This window comes from Somniosus microcephalus, chromosome 6 (assembly GCF_052327205.1).
Source record: "Somniosus microcephalus isolate GS21.2 chromosome 6, FLI_Smic_1.0, whole genome shotgun sequence".
In the NCBI taxonomy this organism is placed as follows: domain Eukaryota; kingdom Metazoa; phylum Chordata; class Chondrichthyes; order Squaliformes; family Somniosidae; genus Somniosus; species Somniosus microcephalus.
In genome coordinates this window covers 19,704,230-19,728,257 of record NC_140992.1, presented here as the reverse complement: position 1 = coordinate 19,728,257, position 24,028 = coordinate 19,704,230, and the positions used below count along the sequence as shown (strand labels likewise).

The 24,028-nt window shown below is 46.3% G+C and overlaps 1 protein-coding gene across 1 annotated transcript in view; it reads right to left on the bottom strand.

Moving 5' to 3' along the window:
• Positions 1–6,417: 6,417 nt before the first annotated feature.
• The window catches only part of mindy4b (MINDY family member 4B), an 87,454-nt gene continuing 69,843 nt past the window's right edge, over positions 6,418–24,028 (bottom strand). The window contains exons 10-12 of the mRNA XM_085989598.1: positions 20,890–21,066; positions 8,622–8,802; positions 6,418–6,560 (exon numbers count right to left, since the gene is read on the bottom strand). Of these exons, the coding sequence (XP_085845724.1) occupies positions 6,418–6,560; positions 8,622–8,802; positions 20,890–21,066 (501 nt within the window). The remainder of the gene's footprint in view (positions 6,561–8,621; positions 8,803–20,889; positions 21,067–24,028) is intronic.

The following is a 24,028-nucleotide window of genomic DNA, read 5'->3' as shown; positions in this document are numbered from 1 at the left end:
AAGCTCCCACAAACAGTAATGAGATAATGACCAGAAAATCTGTTTTAGTGATTGTAGTGTCCGTGTGTAGATAAAGACACTGAAGACAGGAGTTGGTTCATAGGTATTTACTAAGCAAGTCTGGGGGGGGTTTCTAAAGGATATACACAATACACAGGCTTATATAGCCCAAGTGGCAATTACCGGCATTACGCACACCTGGGGCTCTTAAAGGCACATACACCATAATTGCTCTTAAAGGCACATACACCACAGTGATGTCGGTTGAGGGATAAGTATTGGCCGGGACACCGGGGAGAATTCCTCTGCTCTTCTTCGAATTAGTGCCATGGGATCTTTACATCCACCTGAGAGGGCAGACTGGGCCTCGGTTTAACATCTCATCTGAAAGACGGCACCTCCGACTGTGCAGCACTCCCTCAGCACTGCACTGGGAGTGTCGGCCTGGATTTTTGTGCTCAAGTCTCTGGAGTGGGTCTTTGACCCCACAAACCTTCTGACTCAGAGGCGAGGGTGCTACCCACTGAGCCACTGGCTGACCAGGGAGGCCGATTGCTGCGGCCCTATCACTGCCCCCAGTGAGATCACTTAACTAAACAACAGATCCTGCAGGCTTCCTGCTCTGCATGGCTCAGTTCCACAGCCATTGCAAAAGAAAAGAAAAATGCTGTACTGTAAACTTGAATAATACGCAGTAATCAAATCTAATCATCATAATAATGAGCCCAAGGTTGAAAGAATTGTGCGGAGCAAAATGTAATTTTTTTTTTATTGATCGAATATACAACAGGTACAGTTTCTAGTTCCTGATGGAACAAAAGGTAAAAGAAACACTTTCTATCCTATCACTGACCTTCCCTTTTGTTCTTTCACCCCCTCCCCCTTTTCCCAGCCCCCAACTTGCTTTAAAATCTATCCCTTTCCTGCTTTTTTTCCAGTTCTGACGAAGGGTCTTCGACCTGAAACGTTGACTCTGTTTCTCTCTCCACGGATGCTGCCTTGGCCTGCTGAGTTTTTCCAGCATTTTCTGTTGTTATTTTGTAAAAGAAACACAATTGGATCAGTAAAAAGGCGAGTAATCCTTTGCCGCCACCTTTCTCAAACAAGGGGTAAAATTGCCTGATGGCTTCGGTGCTGCCTCCAGAGGGAGGGGCGGGTTACACCTGAACTTTCAGCGGAGGGGCGATCCTCACTCGCATTAGCTGGTTTGACAGTAAGGGGAGAGGGGAAAACTTTCCCTGGGTGGGTGTGTGTGTGGTGGGGGGAGGGGTGGGGTGGGGAGAAGAACAACCTCGTCACTCCTCTCTCTGCTGGTTTCCGTGTGGCCATTCAACACTGGAGTGTTGCACACTCCAGATCAAAGAGAAGATGGTGCGATGAAGGAATGTAGGAGCATAGGATCAGGAGGAGGCCATTCAGCCCCTCGAGCCCGTTCCGCCATTCAATCAGATCACGGCTGACCGAGGATAGGTGATGGCGGAAGATCACACGGATTCAATACAAAAACATTTTCAGATGACAACCTGACAGAGCTTACCCCCTCACACCCCCAAAAAATCACACGCCTGTGGATTTGAAACGTTCTCGGCAATAATTGATTCCCAAAGACAATTTTTCGTACGCTACTTCAGGAAAATGATCTCGACTAAATTAACTGTGTCCCCACACCGAGTGCCCGGCTTAACCTCCTCCTGCTGCCAGCTGATGATGTAATCTGGCGTTCAGACTCGCAGCTTCCGACAGACGGATTGTAATTTGTTCTTTGCACATTTTGCCGGTTGTCATGGCGAGGGGCTCCGGCGCTGTGGAATGGGATGTTTTGGCACTCAGCCAGCCGCAGAGTAAAGTTTCCCCAGTAATGGGGCAAGGTTCCAGCTGTGAACGGTTTAAGCAAAAAAGAACGTATTCTTTTATGCAGGCACTTGTGATTTCACTTTAAACACCGAAGAGTGGAAATCATTCCCAAGGGAGCTTTGATCATCCCCCCCACCTCCCAAACCTCAGAACAGCGGTTCCCTACTGCACCAGAATCAGGCTTTCCATTGTCCTCACCAGACATTCCTGGGAGTCCAATTGCTCTCTCTGTTAAATCGCTATCGATCCTGTGCTCCCAGAGGGGAGCTGCTCTCAAATGAAGTGGGGGGTCGGGTACATCGCCGACTCTCTGACTCACTCTCTCCTTGAAAAAGAAAGACTTGCATTTCTGTAGCGCCTTTAACAACCACCGGACGTCCCAAATGCTTTACAGCCAATTAAGTACTTTTGAAGTGCAGTCACTGTTGTAATGTGGCAGCCAATTTGCGCACAGCAAGCTCCCACAAACAGCAATGTGATAATGACCAAGTAATCTGTTTTTGTGATGTTGATTGAGGGATAAATATTGCCCAGGGCACCGGGGAGAACGCCCCTGCTCTTCTTCGAAATAGTACATTGGGATCTTTTACGTCCACCTGAGAGAGCACACAGGGCCTCGGTTTAATGTCTCATCCAAAAGACGGCACCTCTGACAGTGCAGCACTCCCTCAGCACTTATGTGTTCACATCCCTGGAGTGGGACTTGAACCCACAACCTTCTGACCCTGACGCAAGTGTGCTCCCAACTGAGCCACAGCTGACACTAAACAACTGATCACCCCTTAATCCACACTATTCAAGGGAATAAAAACCCTTTTAGCCCCGGTTGCTCGCAGCAGTGTGCTGGAGATTAGTCTTTAATTCCTGGAGACTCCAGGGCAATCCTGGAGGGTGGATAACCCTGCCGCTGATAGCAGCCTGTTTCCCGGGCCTGGATCTGGGTTTTGATTTATAACTGGATCAAATCCAATTTGAAGCCATGTTAGGACGCAGCTTCTTTTGCAGACTGCACAGCGAATGAAAGGAGGGGGAAATAAAACAAATAGCGGGGACACTGGACTCTGCCTCCCACCCCAGAAAAAGACCATTATGTCCTGTTGTCCGACCCATCACTGATACCAGGTGCAGCGGGGTTTAAATCTTCCCAAGGGTACAGCCCACCTTTCTGCACCAACACCAATATGCAACGTGTCTTTGAGCTGTTGCAAGAAAATAATCATTCTCCTTGCTTTTGTAACGAATAAGAACATAAGAAATAGGAGCAGGAGTCGGCCATTCGGCCTCTCAAGCCTGCTCCGCCATTCAATAAGATCATGGCTGATCTTCTACCTCATCTCCACTTTCCTGCACTATCCCCATATCCCTTGATTCTCTTAATATTCAAATATCCCTCGATCTCTGTCTTGAATATACTCAACGACTGAGCCTCCACAGCCCTCTGGGGTAGAGAATTCCAAAGATTCACCACCCCCTGAGTGAAGAAATTTCTCCTCATCTCCTCACGACGAAAATGTTTAAACAAAATCATACAGTGAGTCAACAAGTGAGCCTTATTCTGAGACTGCGATCCCTGGTTCTGGACTCCCCAGCCAGGGGAAACATCCTCCCTGCATCTACCCTGTCAAGCCCTGTAAGAATTTTGTATATTTCAATGAGATCACTTCTCATTCTTCTAAACTCTAGCGAATATAGGCCTAGCCTACTCAATCGCTCCTCATAGGACATTCCCCCCATCCCAGGAACCAGTCTGGTGAACCATCGTTGCACTCCCTCTATGGCAAGTATATCCTTCCTTAGGTAAGGAGACCAAAACTGTACACAATACTCCAGGTGTGGTCTCACCAGGGCCCTGTATAATTGCAGTAAGATATCTTTACTCTTATAGTCAAATCCTTTTGTAATAAACTAAACTTATCCCAAGATATTACTCCTTTTATAACAAATAGCAACCACCAACTGGTTTGGGTGTTAATGCCTGTTGTTCTGAAAGTGATGTTTCATTTTGTTTCATCTTGTGGGGAAAGTATGATTCAAAAAATATGAATGGTTCAAGTTTTTAGTCCCTCATGAAACTGTTGATTAGAGATATTTTTCTGGCCTGAATTTGGGTACTGTTTCTTAACTGGATAAAATCTAATTTGGAGCCGTGTACTTTGTAAACGGTATTTGTTTTCCTGCGGTCTTCACACATCATAACTATTTTTTACAGTTTTCAGCAATGAAGGGCTGGATTTTGCCAGCCGAGACGTGTTGGGAGTGGGACTGTGGCCTTCCGGGTTCTAGTCCCGCCCCCAGTGACGTATGAAGAACCCACGCTATTTTCCCTTGATTGGCCTTGTTAAGCCCGTCGGCTAATTAAGGGAAAGCCGGTGACAGCTGACGTCAGCGTATGACGCTTCATCTGTCGAAAAATTTTTGACAGATGAATTATCAGCGTTTGACAGCTTTGAAAAGCTGTCAAATACTGACAATCTCTGTTCTAAGGTGAGCCCTTGCACAAAGGCTCACCAAGACCTCTCTCCTCAGCAGAAAGCAGATGGCTGCTGTATCTGAGAATGCAGTAGCCATTCTGTCATCTCTGCCGTTGAGATTAGGCACTTGCGGATCCTCAACAGTTGAAGCCTGCAGAAAGAAGCAAAGGTAAGGAAACTTTTTAAAAACTTTACACTCGCCTCTCAAACTTACCTGTCCACACTTGCATCCATCACTCACCTCTACAGCTGACATTTCGACCCCTCTCACCCCCGTAGACCCACTGCTCGCCTCGCTGACCCTGGCGAGGTTTGCAGCTGTCGGGAAGCCCGAAATTGCAGGAGTAAAATGGGGAAAAGCCTCAAAACTGCCTGTTAACTACCTGTTAACAGGCAGTTAATTGGCTCTAATCCCCTTCCCACCTCGAGGAGACGGGTCCCTGCACGACTCGGGACCCGCCTCCCGGGAAGATGGCACGGAGGCGGGTTGGGAGCGGGGTCGGTACCTGCTCCCAGTTTCTGCCATTTTCCCGCCAGTTCCACCTCCAAACCCGCCTCCTCAGGGCTGGGAAAATCCCCCCCCGAAGCCTCACTCAGTGTTTACTCTCAGTTTAACTGCTGTCTTTGAAAATTCAGTATTTTGGTTACCTGAGTGATTTATGTGTTCAGGCTCAATGGAGGACAGTCAGGCCCAACTGAGAATAGCTACCCTTAAAAATAACACAGGCTGGAATTTGCTGTCAAAATAACGGCTTCGCGAAACGGCATCTCGCCCTTAGCCTCTCTTTTTTTTTAAGAACTTGCTGTATTTGCCCATTAAACTCGGCACAGAGAGTTACATCTTGTCATTACATGCTTAAGTACCCCTTTAATGACATGATAAGTGTTAATGACTGCTAACCGACCTCTCTGGCACTGAAAACAATTACAAGTGTGGAGTCTCATTCCTTCAGGTTTTGAATTTTTTGGGGAAATTTTAAAAAATGTCAAATTTTAAATTTAATTTAATTTTCTTACTTTTCCGTTCTGTATCTTTTTTTTCTCTCTCTCTTAATGCAATCTTTTTATTGCTCTTTATTTCTCATTCTGTACCTGATTTGACATTGAATTCATCCCCTTTAATTCACCCTCCTTCTCAGACCTTCCACAGTTTATTTCCCAATTCTTAAATCTGACTGGTTGAGGAGATGCCCTGTTGGTTGTCCTGTTCTCTCAGGTCCCAGGTGCCCCGTTGCCCCCGCTGCGCCGCTATCAGCTCGCACTTTCAGCAACTTTGTGGGCAAAAATGTTTTTGAGCTGAAGGGCCCAGGGGCAAGTCTAACTAACGACAGAGGCCGTTAGATGCCCTGCTACAGCAACATAGAAACATAGGAGATAGGAGCAGGAGTAGGCCATTCGGCCCCTCGAGCCCGCTCCGCCATTTAATGAGATCATGGCTGATCATCCAAATTCAGTACCCTGTCCCTGCTTTCTCCCCATATCCCTTGATCCCTTTAGCCTTAAGAAATATATCCAACTCCTTCTTGAATATATTTAATGAATTGGCCTCTACTGCCTTCTGTGGTAGAGAATTCCACAGGTTCACCACTCTCTGGGTGAAGAAATTCCTCATCTCAGTCCTAAATGGCTTACCCCTTATCCTTAGACTGTGACCCCTGGTTCTGGACTCCTCCGCCATTGGGAACAGCCTTCCTGCATTTAGTCTGTCTAGTCCTGTTAGAATTTTATAAGTTTCAATGAGATTCCCTCTCATTCTTCTAAACATCTGGCCCACTTATGCACATCATGAGGCGTCAACCAATCAAACCCTTTGGTGGGTTATCAGCAACAGATAGTTCTCCGCTGATGTTTCAACCGGAACAGTCATTTTTCCTGAAAGCTGCAAAGGACGGGAAAGACTAAGGAATGGCTCAAATGCCCGCAGAAACTGTGATCGAACAGTAATGTGACTCTGCCTGTACAGCACCAAGGAACTGAGGGTAGACAGACGATGAAAGACTTGAGCTGCCTATCCTCAGTTTCCCAGTACAACATGGTTGGCCGGTTGTCTGTTATTGTTTAACAGCCTTCTGCGTGTCCCTGCTTTCTCCCTTCAGAAAAATGGAACGGTCCCATTCCAGTAAATAGCAGCTCCTTCCCACTTGGTGCGAATGGTCATCTCCACCGAAGGGAACCTTTTCTCAGGATCTCCTTCCTTCTCGTGCATCCCTTCTTCCCAGTGATGGGAGTGAGTATCTACAAGAGGAGAGGGTAAAGTCAATGTTTGAGAACTCCGCAGATAGTGGGAGGGGAGGAAGACGGAGGGATTGCAAGGTCTAAAAGGTAAACAGACCCTGCACATTGGGATCTGTATTGGCCTGAACTCCAGAAGGTGAAGAGTTTTGAAACAAAAAGCTAGGGGGAAGAGAAATACAAAGAATTGATGCAACACAGAGAAATAGCACAGCAGAATCAACGAAGCTTAGAAAGCACTGAAATCTTTTGGAGCAGCAAGGTAAGATAAAACGGTTACGTGGAATCTCCCTAGCTTCATTCACGGGATGTGGGCGTCGCTGGGAAGGCCAGCATTTATTTCCCATCCCTAATTGCCCTCGAGAAGGTGGTGGTGAGCCGCCTTCTTGAACCACTGCAGTCCGTGTGGTGAAGGTGCTCCCACAGTGCTGTTAGGGAGGGAGTTCCAGGATTTTGACGCAGCGACGATGAAGGATCGCTGATATACTTCCAAGTCAGGATGGTGTGTAACTTGGAGGGGAACTTGGAGGTGGTGGTGTTTCCATGCGCTTGCTGCCCTTGTCCTTCTAGGTGGTAGAGGTCACTGGGAAATCAATGGAACCCTCCCCAGAGAAATGTCGTATCAATCTGTTTGTATAGTTTCTTCAGGGTTTTTATTAATCTCCTGCCGAAGTTACAATGGGAGATTGGGAGTGTGTGGAAATTCTTCCCCACGTAACATTAAAATATTTTCTCCCCTTCCTCTTCATTGGGTTTCCTGTGACATGTGCCATTCCTGACTAAGGGGGAATTAACATTCAGGTTACCCGCTGTTATGCTTTTGGCAGTGGCAGTGTAAGATTTCACAAGCTAGACAGCTAGCAAATGCACAAGAAACCAACATTCTGCATTAAGAACATAAGAATTAGGAGCAGGAATAGGCCAATCGACCCCTCGAGCCTGCTCCGCCATTCAATAAGATCATGGCTGATCAATCAACCTCAACTCCACTTTCCTGCCCGATCTCCATATCCCTTGATTCCCCTAGAATCCAAAGATCTATCTATCTCAGCCTTGAATATACTCAACGACTCAGCATTCACAGCCCTCTGGGGCAGAGAATTCCAAAGATTCATAACCCTCTGAGTGAAGAAATTCTTCCTCATCTCGGTCTTAAGTGGCCGACCCCTTATCCTGAGACGATGCCCCCTTAGTTCTAGACACTCCAGCCAGGGGAAACAACCTCTCAGCATCTACCCTGTCAATCCCCTTCAGAATCTTGTATGTTTCAATGAGATCACCTCTCATTCTTCTAAACTCCAGAGAGTATAGGCCCATTCTACACAATCTCTCATCATAGGACAGCCCTCTCATCCCAGGAATCAATCTAGTGAACCTTCGTTACACCGCCTGCAAGGCAAGTATATCCTTCCTCAGATAAGGAGACCAAAACTGTGAACAGTACTCCAGGTGTGGTCTCACCAAGGCCCTGTAACAATCAATAAGAACTTGCATTTATATAGTGCCTTTAATGCCCTCAAGACGTCCCACAGCACTTCACACCAATGAAGTACACTTTTACAGTTTCTCGCTCCACGGATGCTGCCTGGCCTGCTGAGTATTTCCAGCATTTTCTGTTGTTATTTCAGATTTCCAGCATCTGCAGTATTTTGCAATTATACACTTTTACGGTGTCGGCACTGCTGTAATGAAGGAAACGCGGCAGCCAATTTGCGCACAGCAAGGCCCCACAAACAGCAGAGACAATGACCAGGTAATCTGTTCCGGTGATGTTGATTGAGGTATAAATATCAACCAGGGCTCCCCTGCTCTTCTTTGAAATAGTGCCATGGGATCCTTTACGTTCACCTGCGAGGGCAGATGTGGGCCTTGGTTTAACGGCTCATCCGAAAGACGGCACCTCCGACTGTGCAACGCTCCCTCAGCACCACACTGGGAGTGTCTGCCTGGATTATGTGCTCAAGTTTCTGGAGTGGGACTTGGAACCCACAACCTTCGGACTCAGAGTGCTACCACTGCGCCAAGGCTAACAATAGTTTTTGCGTTAAAGTTAAAAATTCGTACCTATCGTTAGTGTGACTGTCTTTGTTTGTGAAGGCTGGCCACTGTAAAAATATATATCGAAGAGGTGCTCCATTTTCCAGTCGGACAAGAGCAGTCGATTGGCGTTGAACAGCACGCTGAAAGTGTTATTGATGCTGCACAGCCATATGGGTAGTTTGGGGGTTTTCAGCATGCTTCCAACCTGGCACAAGAACGTCAACAAGATCAGAGCCCACTCTAATGTTAATCTATCGCGTTGAAGCTTAAAAATAACAATTTTTTGTTGGGTTAGATTTTTCTGCACTCCCTGACCTCTGTACCAGCAATCACTGAGATGGTTCAAGAGTAATCAGCCACTGGGTCCCAGCCGGTGCGATAGGAAACTTAGGGTTGAGCGGCGATAGTTGGGATGTCTCGGGGGTTCCACTAACTCCAGGGCACACAGCATTGCAGTGTGGGCAAGGCATGTGGCAGAAGTAATCATAGGATCATACAGCACAGAGGGAGACCATTCGATCCATCCTGTCTGTGCCGGCTCTTTGAAAGAGCTGTCCAATTAGTCCCACTCCCCTGATCTTACCCCGTAGCCCTGCAAATTTTAAATTTTCAAGTATATATCCGATTCCCTTTTGAAAGTTAGTATTGAATCTGCTCCCGCCGTCCTTTCAGTCAGTGCATTCCGGATCATAACAACTCGGTGTGCAAAAATCATCTCATCTCCCCTCTGGTTCTTGGGCCAATCATCTTAAATCCGTGTCCTCTGGTGACCGGGACCCTCCTAGGAACATAGAAGATAGGAGCAGGAGTAGGCCATTCGGCCCCTTGAGCTCGCTCCGCCATTTAATGAGATCATGGCTGATCGTCCAAATTCAGTACCCTGTCCCTGCCTTCTCCCCATATCATCTTGATCCCTTTAGCCTTAAGAAATATATCCAACTCCTTCTTGAATATATTTAATGAATTGGACTCAACTGCCCTGTGTGGTAGAGAATTCCACAGGTTCACCACTCTCTGGGTGAAGAAATTCCTCCTCATCTCTGTCCTAAATGGCTTACCCCTTATCCTTAGTCTGTGACCCCTGGTTCTGGACTCCCCCGCCATCGGGAACATCCTTCCTGCATCCTTCCATGCGGCTCCTGTCAGTGGAAACAATTTCTCCCTACTTACAAACCCCCTCACAATTTTGTACACCGCTGCTGCGCCTCCCCTTATAACCTTCTCCGCTCTAAGGAGAACAACCCCAGCTTCTCTAGTCTCTCCATCAGGAAAAAAATAAAGCAGGACCCTTCATTCAGGGGGCGGTGGGGGTTACGAGTTCAGGCTTTTTAAACAGTAACACAAACAAGCCAAAGCTGTTGCCTCCAGAACTGGTATAGTAAAGTCACAAACTTTAGAATCAGGATGTTTTATAGGGCTGTCCCTCCCTCGCTGCCTCGGTGCGATGGTTGCAAGGATCGGGGTCTCACTGTGGAGGCCTCCAAGAAAGGGTCCTGACCATTTGGTACTTTTATAGCTTTGCAAGATTGCACGTTGCTATGGTTACTGCAAGGGCCATGAGCAATTACAGCCTGCACCACCAAGAAAAGGAGAAGTCTTCTTTTACGCCTCATTTTATAAGATTCATAGAAGTTACAGCACAGGAACAGGCCAGTCAGCCCAACATAGAAACATAGAAACATAGGAGCAGGAGTAGGCCATTCGGCCCTTCGAGTCTGCTCTGCCATTCAACACGATCATGGCTGATCCTCTATCTCAATACCATACTCCCACTCTCTCCCCATACCCCTTGATGCCTTTTGTGTCTAGAAATCTATCCAGCTCCTTCTTAAATATATTCAGCAAATTGGCCTCCACGGCCTTCTGTGGTAGCGAGTTCCACAGGTTGGTGCCAGGTTGGTACTCCACGTGATGCCTCATGAGCTGAGCTTCCAAGAGGCCTGTGGTCGTGCTCTGCCCAGTGGCACTATGCTGCGCTGACCTCTTTCTGCCTGGAAAGACCAACAATGCAGCTTCTGCTTGTATGGAAAAACCGGTGGCAAGGATTTTACCAGAGCTGCCAGGCCACATTTTTGAGTAACACATGCGCCACAATTGCGACTTTTGAAAAAAAGTTGCATACGTGGCATCTTACGGCTTCGCAATATAAATATACCATTAATTACATTCGAGCAGTCTCCAGCTGCACTGGAACTGATCCACAAAGGAATGTAGTGCATCATTAAACACAGCTCTTTAAAACCTCTTTACCTAATTAACTTCAGTTAATTCTTTAAGAAATTGGTCCCTAATGGTGTCATAATCAGAATATCCTGCGAGCGGCCTGACCCGATAATTTATGTGCGATAATATCATGAGTGAGTTCGGGTCAGTGCCATGAACAGGTTATAAATCATACTCCAAAGATCTTCATGATGAGTATCTAATAAGGAATCCAGGAGAAACCTCTTTACCCAGAGAGTGCTGAGAATGTGGAACTGTCTAGCACAAGGAGTAGTTGAGGCAAAAGTAGAGATGCATTTAAGGGGAAGCTAGATAAGTACATGAGGGAGAAAGGAATAGAAGGATATGTTGACAGAGTGAGATGAAGTAGAGTGGGAGGAGGCTCGTGTGGAGCATAAACTCTGGCACAGGCCAAATGGCCTGTTTCTGTGCTGTAAATTTTTTTTAAATTTATTCGTTCATGGGATGTGGGCGTCGCTGGCAAGGCCAGCATTTATTGCCCATCCCTAATTGCCTTTGAGAAGGTGGCGGTGAGCCGCCTTCTTGTACCACTGCAGTCCGTGTGGTGAAGGTACTCCCACAGTGCTGTTAGGGAGGGAGTTCCAGGATTTTGACCCAGTGACAATGAAGGAACGGCGATATATTTCTAAGTCAGGATAGTGTGTGACTGAGAGGGAACTTGGAGGTGGTGGTGTTCCCCTGCGCCTGCTGCCCTTGTCCTTCGAGGTGGTAGAGGTCGCCGGTTTGGGAGGTGCTGCCAAAGAAGCCTTGGCAAGTTGCGGCAGTGCATCTTGTAGATGGTACACACTGCAGCCATGGTACGCCGGTGGTGGAGGGAGTGAATGTTTAAGGTGGTGGATGGGGTGCCAATCAAGCGGGCTGCTTTGTCCTGTATGGTGTTGAGCTTCTTGAGTATTGTTGGAGCTGCGCTCATCCAGCCAAGTGGAGAGTATTCCATCACACTCCTGACTTGTGCCTTGTAGATGGTGAAAGGCTTTGGGGAGTCAGGAGGTGAGATACACACTGCAGAATACCCAGCCTCTGACCTGCTCTTGTTGCCACAGTATTTATGTGGCTGGTCCAGTTAAGTATCTGGTCAACGGTGACCCCCAGGATATTGATAGTGGGGGATTCAGTGATGGCAATGCCTCTGAATGTCAAGGTGCGGTGGTTAGAGGCTCGCTTGTTGGAGATAGTCATTGCCTGACACTTGTGTAGCACAAATGTTACCTGCCACTTATCAGCCCAAGCCTGAATGTCATCCAGGTCTTGCAGCATGCGGGCATGAACTGCTTCATTATCTGAGGAGTTGCGAATGGCACTGAACAATGTGTATCAGCGAACATCCCCATTTCTGACCTTATAATGGAGGGAAGGTCATTGATGAAGCAGCTTAAGATGGTTGGGCTCAGGACACTGCCCTGAGGAACTCCTGCAGCAATGTCCTGGGACTGTGATGAATGACCTTCAACCACCACAACCATCTTCCTTTGTGCTAGGTATGACTCCAGCCAGTGGAGAGTTTCCCCCCTGATTCCCACTGACTTCAGTTTTACTAGGGCTCCTTGATGCCACACACTGTCAAATGCTGCCTTGATGTCAAGGGCAGTCACTCTCACCTCACCTCTGGAATTCAGCTCTTTTGTCCATGTTTGGACCAAGGCTGTAATGAGGTCTGGAGCCGAGTGGTCCTGGTTGAACTCAATCTGGGCATCAGTGAGCAGGTTATTGGTGAATAAGAGCTGCTTGATAGCACTGTCGACAACACCTTCCATCACTTTGCTGATGATTGAGAGTAGACTGATGGGGCAGTAATTGGCCAGATTGGATTTGTTCTGCTTTTTGTGGACAGGACATACCTGGGCAGCTTTCCACATTGTCGGATAGATGCCAGTGTTGTGGCTGTACTGGAACAGCTTGGCTAGAGGCGCAGCTAGTTCTGGAGCACAAGTCTTCAGCACGATAGCCGGGATGTTGTCGGGGCCCACAGCCTTTGCTGTATCCAGTGCGCTCAGCCATTTCTTGATATCATGGGGAGTGAATCGAATTAGCTGAAGACTGGCTTCTGTGGTGGTGGGGACCTCGGGAGTAGGCCGATATGGATCATCCACTCGGCACTTCTGGCTGAAGATGGTTGCAAACGCTTCAGCTTTATCTTTTGAACTCATGTGCTGGGCTCCACCATCATTGAGGATGGGGATATTCATGGAACCTCCTCCTCCCGTTAGTTGTTTAATGGTCCACCACCATTCACGACTGGATGTGGCAGGACTGCAGAGCTTCGATCTGATCCGTTGATTGTGGAATCGCTTAGCTCTGCCTATAGCATGCTGCTTCCGCTCTTTAGCATGCATGTAGTCCTGTGTTGCAGCTTCCCCAGGTTGGCACCACATTTTTAGGTACGCCTGGTGCTGCTCCTGGCATGCTCTTCTACACTCCTTATTGAACCAGGGTTGGTCCCCTGGCTTGATGGTAATGGTAGAGTGAGGGATATGCCAGACCATGAGGTTACAGATTGTGGTGGAATACAATTCAGCTGCTGCTGATGGCCCACAGCACCTCATGGATGCCCAGTTTTGACCTGCTAGATCTGTTCTGAATCTATCCCATTTAGCACGGTGGTAGTGCCACATAACACAATGGATGGTGTCCTCAGTGTGAAGACGGGACTTCGTCTCCACAATGACTGGTAGCAGTGACTGTGAAGGAATAAGCCATATAACCTATTCAGAAAAATACACCATTCTATGAAAGAATTCTGGGCTTATTAACACATGACAAACTGGGTTTGGAAATCTAGAAACCGAACTATGAAAAAGCTGTGAAAGCATTCTGGCTATAGAGATAAGATAAGTTGTTGACACTGAATCAATAACCTTATTGAAACAGAAGGTTAAAGGCTCTGGTAGGCTGAACCTTTCGGAATGATGCAATGGTTCACCCTGGATAAGGTGTTCTAATTTACACTTTGTAAAGAATCACATAAAAGTAAGAAACATCTGCCTTCGTAAAAATGACATCAAATTGATGTGCCTCAATAATTCCGAGACTCGATGTTAGCAAAACAAAACAAGGCTTTTATTAACTTAGAAAGTAACACGTAAGAGAGAGAGGTATCTTCCTTCTGGAGACTGAGGCCAGACTGAGCTAGCTTACAAAAGGGGCCAGGTATGGGCGGAGCCCTACACACACAGCACATTCCAGCACATTCCAATAAACAATACAATGAGGACTGGGGGAAGGGAAATGACACTGAAACCGACCACAGTCACAGGCAGTGATGAATGGAATATTTCATCACACAAGTAAAAAACACAATTGCCGTAACACCGTTTTTTATGGTAAACTTAGAACACCTAGAGAAGAGACATAATTCTGTAATGCTACCAGCTGAGGTCACTGTAAGAATTGCAGGGGTCAGCAGAAAAATGACTAGAGATAATTAGCTTACATCAGCAGAAAACCTTAAAGGAAATACCACTGCAAAAGGGTATAAATATTGAACTCTCAAATGGGATAGTAGACTCGCTTTAAAGGGGCAAAGCGATTCTCGGCTTCAGAGCCGGCTCTGTAAGTCTCCAACTCTTTGTACCTCAGGGATCAAAGGTATTTGATTTTGGTGGATATCCTGAATAGAACTTTAAGAACTGTAAAACTGTAGCGAAGTTGAGATTTGAGAGTAAGGTTCTCTGATAATAGGATTGTAAGCTTTCTCTTTTTGGAATTATTAATGTTGCAATTGACTCACCAACTGTAAATTACATGTCGGTTCTTTACTAAATCTATATATTTTTAGAATTGTCTCACATAAGACTTCTGTATCAAACTCGCAAACTCAATCTCTGCACACTCTTTGGTGAGGAGTTGCAGAATTCTGGGGGAGTTTTCCGGACCCTCATAATATCCGGAATGTTGCAGTCTAGCTAAACTGATTAAAAGTGCTATCTGGAGGGTGGTAACATTTTCAGGTTGTTTCTTTCCTTTAGGGAGAGATAGTCCGGACCTTTAGACCCAATTAAGCGTCTTTAGGATTCGGCTACCTCAAATTTTAGTTGAAAGTGAACGTCTGAGGAATACACCTGATCCGGGGCAGCCCTAACAGGGCTGGGACTAGTAATTATCCCTTCATGACCGCTGCACAATGCTGTCATAGACAGATGCATCTGCGACAGGTAGATTGGTGAGGATGAGGTCAAGTAGGTTATTCCCTCATGTTGGTTCTCTCACCACGTGTCGCAGGCTATGCCCTTCAGAACTCGGCCAGCTCGGTCAGTAGTGGTGCTGCCGAGCCATTCTTGGTGATGGACATTGAAGTCCCCCACCCAGAGTACATTCTGTGCCCTTGCTACTCTCAGTGCTTCTTCCAAGTGGTGTTCAACATGGAGGAGTACTGATTCATCATCTGAGGGAGGGCGGTAGGTGGTAATCAGCAGGAAGTTTCCTTGCCCATGCTTGACCTGAAGCCATGAGACTTCGTGGGGTCTGGAGTCAATGTTGAGGGCTCCCAGGGCCACTCCTTCCCGACTGTATACCACTGTGCCACCACCCCTGGTGGGTCTGTCCTGCTAGTGGGACAGGACGTACCCAGGGATGGTGATGGAGGAGTTTGGGACATTGGCTGAAAGGTATGATTCTGTGAGTATGACTATGTCAGGCTGTTGCTTGACTAGTCTGTGGGACAGCTCTCCCAATTTTGGCACAAGTCCCCAGATGTTGGTGAGGAGGACTTTGCAGAGTCGACTGGGCTGGGTGTGCCGTTATGTCCGTAGCCAGTGCCAAGATCGATGCTGTCCGGTTTTATTCTTATTGAATTCTATGCAATTCTATGAATCTTATAAAATGAGGTGTAATGGAAGACTTCTTTTGTTGGTAGTGCAGACTGTAACTGCTCATGACCCTGCAGTAACCATAGCAACATGCAACCTTGCAAAGCTATAAACGTACCAAATGGTCAGGACCCTTTCTTGGCGGCCTCCACAGTGAGAACCCAGTTCCTGTAACCAGCGCACCAAGGCAGAAAGGGAGGGAGAGAACTATAAAACATCACGATTTGAAAGCATGTGACATTACTATGCCCAGTATGTACAACTGCACCATTGGGGCACACACTCCCGTCCCCCGCACAAGGGGCTATTGGATCTCCAGGGCGCAGCTTATGCAGGAGAATCTGTGGAGGAGGAGCACTCTCTCCTATAGGAAACCCTCCCTATTTTCTGTCCGGTCATTTACGCAGATGTAAAAATGAGCTGGGCTCCCTTGCAGACAGGCACCTCTCCCCACCTGAGTTTCCTGTATTTGCTGCACCTAGATAGAAACATAGAAAAATAGGAGCAGGAGTAGGCCATTCGGCCCTTTGAGCCTGCTTTGCCATTCAATATGATCATGGCTGATCCTCTATCTCAATACCATATTCCCGCTCTCTCCTCATACCCCTGGATGCCTTTTTTGTCTAGAAATCGATCTATCTCCTTCTTAAATATATTCAGTGACTTGTCCTCCACAGCCTTCTGTGGTAGAGAATTCCACATGTTCACCACCCTGAGTGAAGAAAGTTCTCCTCATCTCAGTCCTAAATGTCCTACCCTGTATCCTGAGACTGTGACCCCTCGTTCTAGACCCTCCCAGCCAGGGGAAACATCCTCCCTGCATCTAGTCTGTCTAGCCCTGTCAGAATTTTATACGTTTCAATGAGATCCCCTCTCATTCTTCTAAACTCTAGTGAATACTGGTCATCTTCCAAAATTCGATCGACTCTGGAACAGTACTCATGGATTGGCGGGTAGCTAATGTTACCCCACTGTTCAAAAAAGGTGGTAGAGAGAAAACGGGGAATTACAGACCGGTAAGCCTGACATCGGTAGTGGGGAAAATGCTAGAGTCCATTGTAAAAGATGTAATAGCAGAGCACTTGGAAAACAGTGACCGGATCGGACAAAGTCAACATGGATTTACAAAAGGTAAATTGTGCTTGACTAATCTACTGGAATTTTTTGAGGATGTAACTGGTAAAATAGACAAGGGAGAACCAGTGGATGTGTTGTATTTGGACTTTCAAAAGGCTTTCGATAAGGTCCCGCATAAGAGATTAGCGTGTAAAGTTAAGGCACATGGGATTGCGGGCAAGGTATTGACTTGGATAGAGAACTGGTTGGCAGACAGAAAGCAAAGAGTTGGAAAAAACGGGTCTTTTTCCGAGTGGCAGGCAGTGACTAGTGGGGTACCGCAGGGATCGGTCCTTGGACCCCAGCTATACACAATATATATTAATGATCTGGACAAGGGAACTAGATGTAATATCTCCAAGTTTGCAGAAGACTCAAAGCTGGGTGGGCATGTGTGCTGTGAGGAGGATGCTGAGAAACTCCAGTATGATTTGGACAGGTTGGGTGATTGGACAGAAGCATGGCAGATGCAATATAACGTGGATAAATGCGAGGTTATCCACTTTGGTGGCAAAAACAAGAAGGCAGATTATTATCCGAATGGCAATAGATTGGGAGAAGGGGAAGTGCAAAGAGTCCTGGGCATCGTTGTGCACCAGTCGCTGAAGGTAAGCATGCAGGTGGTTAAGAAGGCAAATGGTATGTTGGCCTTCGTAGTGAGAGGGTTTGAGTACAGGAACAAGGATGTCTTGCTGCAGTTGTACAGGGCCTTGGTGAGACCACATCTTGAGTATTGTGTGCAGTTTTGGTCGCCTTATCTGAGGAAGGATGTTCTTGCCATGGAAGGAGTGCAGCGAAGATTCACCAGGCTGATACCTGGGATGGCAGGAATGACATATGAGGAGAGATTGGGTTGATTGGGCTTGTACTCGCTGAAGTTTAGAAGAATGAGAGGGGATCTCATTGAAATTTATAAAATTCTAACAGGACTAGACAGACTAGATGCAGGAAGGATGTTCCCGATGGTCGGGGAGTCCAGAACCAGGGGTCACAGTCTAAGGATAAGGGGTAAGCCATTTAGGACAGAGATGAGGAGGAATTTCTTCAACCAGATAGTGGTGAACCTGTGGAATTCTCTACCACAGAAGGCAGTTGAGGCCAATTCATTAAATATATTCAAGAAGGAGTTAGATATATTTCTTAAGGCTAAAGGGATTAAGGGATATGGGGAGAAAGCAGGGACAGGGTACTGAATTTGGATGATCAGCCATGATCGCATTGAATGGCGGAGCAGGCTCGAGGGGCCGAATGGCCTACTCCTGCTCCTATCTTCTATGTTTCTATGTTACAGGCCTAGTCGACCCAATCTCTCCTCATATGACAGTCCTGCCATCCCAGGAATCAGTCTGGTGAACCTTCGCTGCTCTCCCTCTATGGCAAGTATATCCTTTCTTGGGTAAGGAGACCAAAACTGCACACAATACTCCAGGTGTGGTCTCACCAAGGCCCTGTACAACTGTAGTAAAACATCCTTGCTCCTGTACTCGAATTCTCTTGCAATGAAGGCCAACATACCATTTGCCTTCCTAACTGCTTGCTGCACCTGCATGTTTGCTTTCAGTGACTGGTGTACAAGGACACCCAGGTCCCTCTGTACATCAGCATTTCCCAATCTATCACCATTTAAGTAATACTCTGCCTTTCTGTTTTTCCTACCGAAGTGGATAACTTCACATTTATCCACGTTATACTGCATCTGCCGTGTATTTGCCCACTCACTCAACTTGTCTAAATAATCTAAATGTCTAGATAATCCAAAAGCCCCAAGCACAGGAACAGGAAAATTAGCCCGATCGCATCTATCTAAGTGCCAACGACCATAACAGCCTAAAATTCTTAAACGGGAGGAAATGAAAAAAAAAATCCTTTACTTTATGGATGTCGCTGCAAGTCAAAAGAAATGCCTATTGAACATGCATCAAGAGTTGCCGGGTTCAATGCAAGTCTTTTGAAAGGACTTGGTGATTGAAACAGTAAGGAGTCCTGTGAGATCCAAAACAAGACACACATACAAAAAATGGTTTGAAGGTGAATATCGAACAAAACCACGCACAGACTGCAAGTAAAATGCAGTTGAGAAACCTTGAAGAATCTCAGTGAAAAGTAGGGACATTGGCTGCCAAGTTTACGCTTGGTTTTGCTAAATTAATGAAATATTTGCGTAAGCTTCCGTGGGTTTCTTAGCAACAAAGAGGTGGCACAACTTGACAGCTGCACCAACAATAAAGTGCAGCATGTTTTCTGGTCTCTGGAGAGGTGGATCATTATGCAGAGTGTACCTTTTAGGCCTCATCTCCCAGTCTTCCCCTTCCTCCCACAATCTGCAGGTTTTTATAATGCAAGCTTAGTTTCAACTCACAGTTATTTCTCAATTTACCTCATGCTTCTCTCAACCTTAGTAGCATCCTGCAATATGGGTCTTGGACCTTCATTTAGGTTACCCATTAAGAAAAGGAGATCTACTTGGAAGCTCTTAAGTTCATAAAACAATACATAAAGTCACATGGGGCAGTTTTCCAATTTCACACTCCCAGGCGGGTACTTTGCCCACAGGGAGCACATAACAAAAATTTGGGCAAGGCTCCCTATAGCGAATGTGAAGTCGGAAAAATACCCTTCATTTGTACGAAGGCTTCAGATCATAGTTTGACCGATCGGCACCTTCCCCTGTGGATCAATTTGTGGGTAAGGGAGTGACGTAAGAAAACTACTAGGCACTTGGTCTAAGCGTTAAACAAAGCTTTAATCAACTGTTTTACAACATGGAGATCTAGTTGTGTCCTTCACTAGTTCCTGTTAAAGAATGTCCTGAGCAAGCTGGGCCCGTGCCCGAGTATTTATACTCTCCCTGGACAGCGCCACCCGCAGGCCGCCCAGTATTATTTCATAAGTCATTTCCACATGAATGGCTGATTCATGTCAGGGAGTTCAACAGCCGGTGAATCAAAGAGAAAGTTTAATCAACGATATCTCTTTTTACCTAAGAAAGAAAGAATTGTATTCATACCCCAAAGTGTTTACATAACCAGCAAATTACATCTGAAGCACAGTCACTGTTGTGTAGACAACCAAAGCAACCAGTTTTCACACAACTATGTCCCAAGAATAGCAAATGAAATGGATGACCAGTTAATCTGTAGCCAATGAGATGGATGACCAGTTAATCTATTTCTGATGGTGTTTGTTGAAGGAGGAATGTTGGGGCGAGAACACCTGAAGAACCTCCTCTCTTCTTCAAATAGTACCACAGGACCTTCAACATCTACCTGAACCTTAGTTTGGCGCCCCATCAAAAAGTCAGCACCCGTGGCAACGATCGCAACCATACTGTGACGGAGAGTTGCTGGGCTGAGGACTCATGCTTTCCCCATGGGAACTGTACGGATGTTGGAGGGACCGTCAGCCCCAGGCTGCTCCTACAGGCAGCCAGCTTCACACCAGGTCTGGTTGAGCCATGGCAGCAAGTTGCCTCTCCACTCATATAGGAGAGACCGAAGAGAACACCAGGATCCTGCCGACACTGCCAATTTATTACCAGTTCGGACCAAATTTTGGGCAGTTTTCTGCTAGGAACATAGGATCAGGAGCAGGCCATTCAGCTCCTCGAGGCTGTTCTGCCATTCAGTTAGATCATGGCTGATCTGTCTCTTAACTCCAACTACCCGTCTTGGTTCCGTAACCCTTATAACCCTTGCCTAACAAAAATCTATAATTTCAGTTTTGAACTTTTCAATTGACCCCCAGCCTCAACAGCTTTTTTGGGGCAGAGTGTTCTTGATTTCCACTATCCTTTGTGTGAAGAAGTGCTTCCTGACATCACCCCTGAATGGTCTAGCTCTAATTTTAAGGTTATGCCCCCCATGTCCTGACATCCCCCCCCCACCCCCAGCAGAGGAAATCGTTTCTCTCAATGTACCCTAACAACTCCTTTAATCATCTTAAACATCTCGATTAGATCACCCCTTAATCTTCTGTACTCAAGGGAATGTTGCTGGCTTTCATACACCAGGAAAGCCCAATGTGGTGGGTCTGCACTGGGATAAAAATCTTACCTAAGACGTTCCTTCCCCTTTAAGACAAGTTGCACATAGCCCCAGCTTTACAGCACCAGAAAAGTAAGAAATTACCTGTGGGAGCTTATCACGGTCCAGCTCATGTCTGTTCCAGTAGAGATAGCCCACATCACTTCGAGCAAGGACTCCATGTTGTGGCTCTTTAAGCAGGGCACCCCGGTCAGCATACTGAAGGTCTCCATTGAAAACATTCGGACTGGCTCTCCCAGTGAGCATTAGGTTTATAAGGGCCTAAAAAGATGACACAAAACCAGAAAAAACATTCTCCAAGGTATCAACACAGGAATCCCATGAACCAGGATACTTTCCCACGAAAGGTCATCGCCCTGAAACGTTAACTCTGTTTCTCTCTCCACAGATGCTGCCTGGCCTGCTGAGTATTTCCAGCATTTTCTCTTTTAACATTCCTAAGGTCTTGATTTAAAAAAAAAGTGATTGGTGGAGGACTGGAGGATATTGTGAGTTGGACACGAGCCTTTCATTTCCATGACTCTGGGTTCAAATTCTGCCAAGACTGATGTCTGTTGGCTTATAGGATCTTATGTGAAATGAGTTTTTGCAGTATCAGCCCATTTTCTTGTGTGCAGCGATACGCAATACAAAACAAACCCTAATATGGCACTAATTGGAACTCCCGCCCAGAGAAGGAAATTGAAAAATGTGCTGCTGGTGCAGTAGGATGTGCTTTTCTGATGTTGGGACTCGGGTAGAATAGAGTGAGAAAAGAAATAAGGAAAGAATTTGCTTTTATATAGTATCTCTCATGCCCTTAAGATGCCCCAAAGCGCCACACAGCCAACAAATTGCTTTTGAAGTGTAGGCACTGTTGTTTTGTAAGCAAACACTGCAGCTCATTTGTGCAAGGCAAGGTCCCACAAACATCAATGAGATAAATGACACGTTAATCTGCTTTTAGAGCTGTTGATTGAGGAATAGAATTTGTCCAGGACACCTTCCCTACTCTTCTTCCAATGGTGCTGTGGGATCTTACGTCCACCTGAACAAGCAGACAGGACCTTGGGCAGGACCGCTCTCAGTACTGCACTGGTGTCAATTTAGATGATTTGCTCAAGTCCCTGGAGTGGGGCTTGTACTCACAACCTTCTGACTCGGAAGTAAGAGAGAGCTATCACTGGGCCAAGCTGACAGAATAGAGTAAGTTTTACTTTGCACCTAGCTTGGGAGTACTTGTGGGGAAGAGCAAAGCTGGAGGTCATCAATATAAGACAGTCAGCAGGAAATCCAATAGGGAATTCAGAAGAAACTTCTTTACCCAGAGAGTGGTGAGGATGTGGAGTCTCGCTACCACAAGGAATGGTTGAAGCGAATATTATAGATGGATTTAAGAGGCGCTTACATGAGGGAGAAGGGAATTGAAGGTTACGCTGATAGAGAGTTAGATGAAGAAAGACGGGAGGAGGCTCGAGTGGAGCATAAACGCCGGTATGGACTGGTTGGGCCGAATGGCCTGTTTCTGTGTTGTATATCCTACGTCATCCTATGTACTTGACGCTGAAACATACTAACGTTCCATTCCTTTGCATTAATATCCAACACCTTGTTCAGCACAAAATGAAGCAAAAACACAGTGCCTGGCAAGCACCCAGATGCAGTGAGGCAATTGACACTGAAAGGTGTACATTGCACAAACACTGCAGCCTTGCTTGCATGTGACGTTGCTGTGACCAATAGGATGTGCAGGGTTTTTCCCCCCTCCCCCGTGTGTACAGATGGTGCTCCTATACCTTACAATGACTCAAGGTGTTCCCTGAACCACTGCAGGTTCCTTGGCCTTTGGACAGTCTTAGAATACCGTACACTGTTCTGGTCTCCATATTACAAAAAGGATAAAGAGGCACTGGAGAAGGTGCAATAAAGATCCACAAGGATGATATCAGAACTGAGAGGTTATACCCATCAAGAAATACTGAACAAGCTGGGGCTCTTTTCTCTAGAAAAGAGGAAGCTGAGGGGCGACCTAATGGAGGTCTTTAAAATTATGAAGGGTTTGGTAGGGTAGATGCAGAGAAGATGTTTCCACTTGTGGGGGAGACCATAACTAGGGACCAGAAATATAAGATAGTCACTAATAAATCCAGTAGAAGATTCAGGTGAAAGATCTTTTACCCAGAGAGTGGTTAGAATGTGGTACTCCCTACCACAAGGAGTAGTTGAGGCGAATAGCAGAGATACATTTAAGAGGAAGCTAGATAAGTACATGAGGGAGAAAGGAATAGAAGGATATGTTGATAGGATGAGATGAAGCAGAGTGGGAGGAGGCTCGTGTGGAACATAAACTCCATCATAGACCATTTGGGTCGAATGGCCTGTTGCTGTGCTGTACATTCTATGTTATTCTATGTAATTTTAGCTGACACATTAGGGGAATGGTAGCACAGTGGTAATGTCACTGGGCTAGTAATCCATGAGGCCTGGACTAATGATCCAGAGACATGAGTTCATAATCCCACTCACAGCAGCTGGGGAATTTAAATTCAGTTAATTAAATAAATTTGGTAGCCATGAAACTATCAGATTATTGTAAAATCCCATATGGTTCACGAATGTCCTTTAGGGAAGGAAATCTGCCATTCTTATCTGGTCTGGACCACAGCAATGTGGTTGACTCTTAACTGCCCTCTGAAATGGCCTAGCAAGCCATTCTGTTGTCGCGGACTGCAGCGGTTCAAGGAGGCGGCTCACCACCACCTTCTCGAGAGCAATTAGGAATAGGCAATAAATGTCGGCCTTGCCAGCGACGCATATCCCAGGAACAAATAAAAATTTGCTAGAATCTAGATTATTTTCTGAGGCACAGCACTAAAACTGGAAAGGTGAAGACATTTTTAGCACCTCTGCTGCCATCACAACAACAAACAACAACAACAGTTTGCATTTATATAGCGCCTTTAACATAGTAAAATGTCCCAAGGTGCTTCGCAGGAGCATTATAAAACAAAATTTGACACCAACATAAAGAGATATTAGGACAGGTGACCAAAGCTTAGTCAAAGAGATAGGTTTTAAGGAGCGTCTTAACGGAGGAGAGAGAGAGGTAGAGAGGCTGAGAGGTTTAGGCAGGGAATTCCAGAACTTAGGGCCTAGGCAACAGAAGGCACAGTCACCAATGGTGGAGTGCTGGAAATCAAGGATGTGTAAGAGGCCAGAATTGGAAGAGCACAGAATTTTCAGA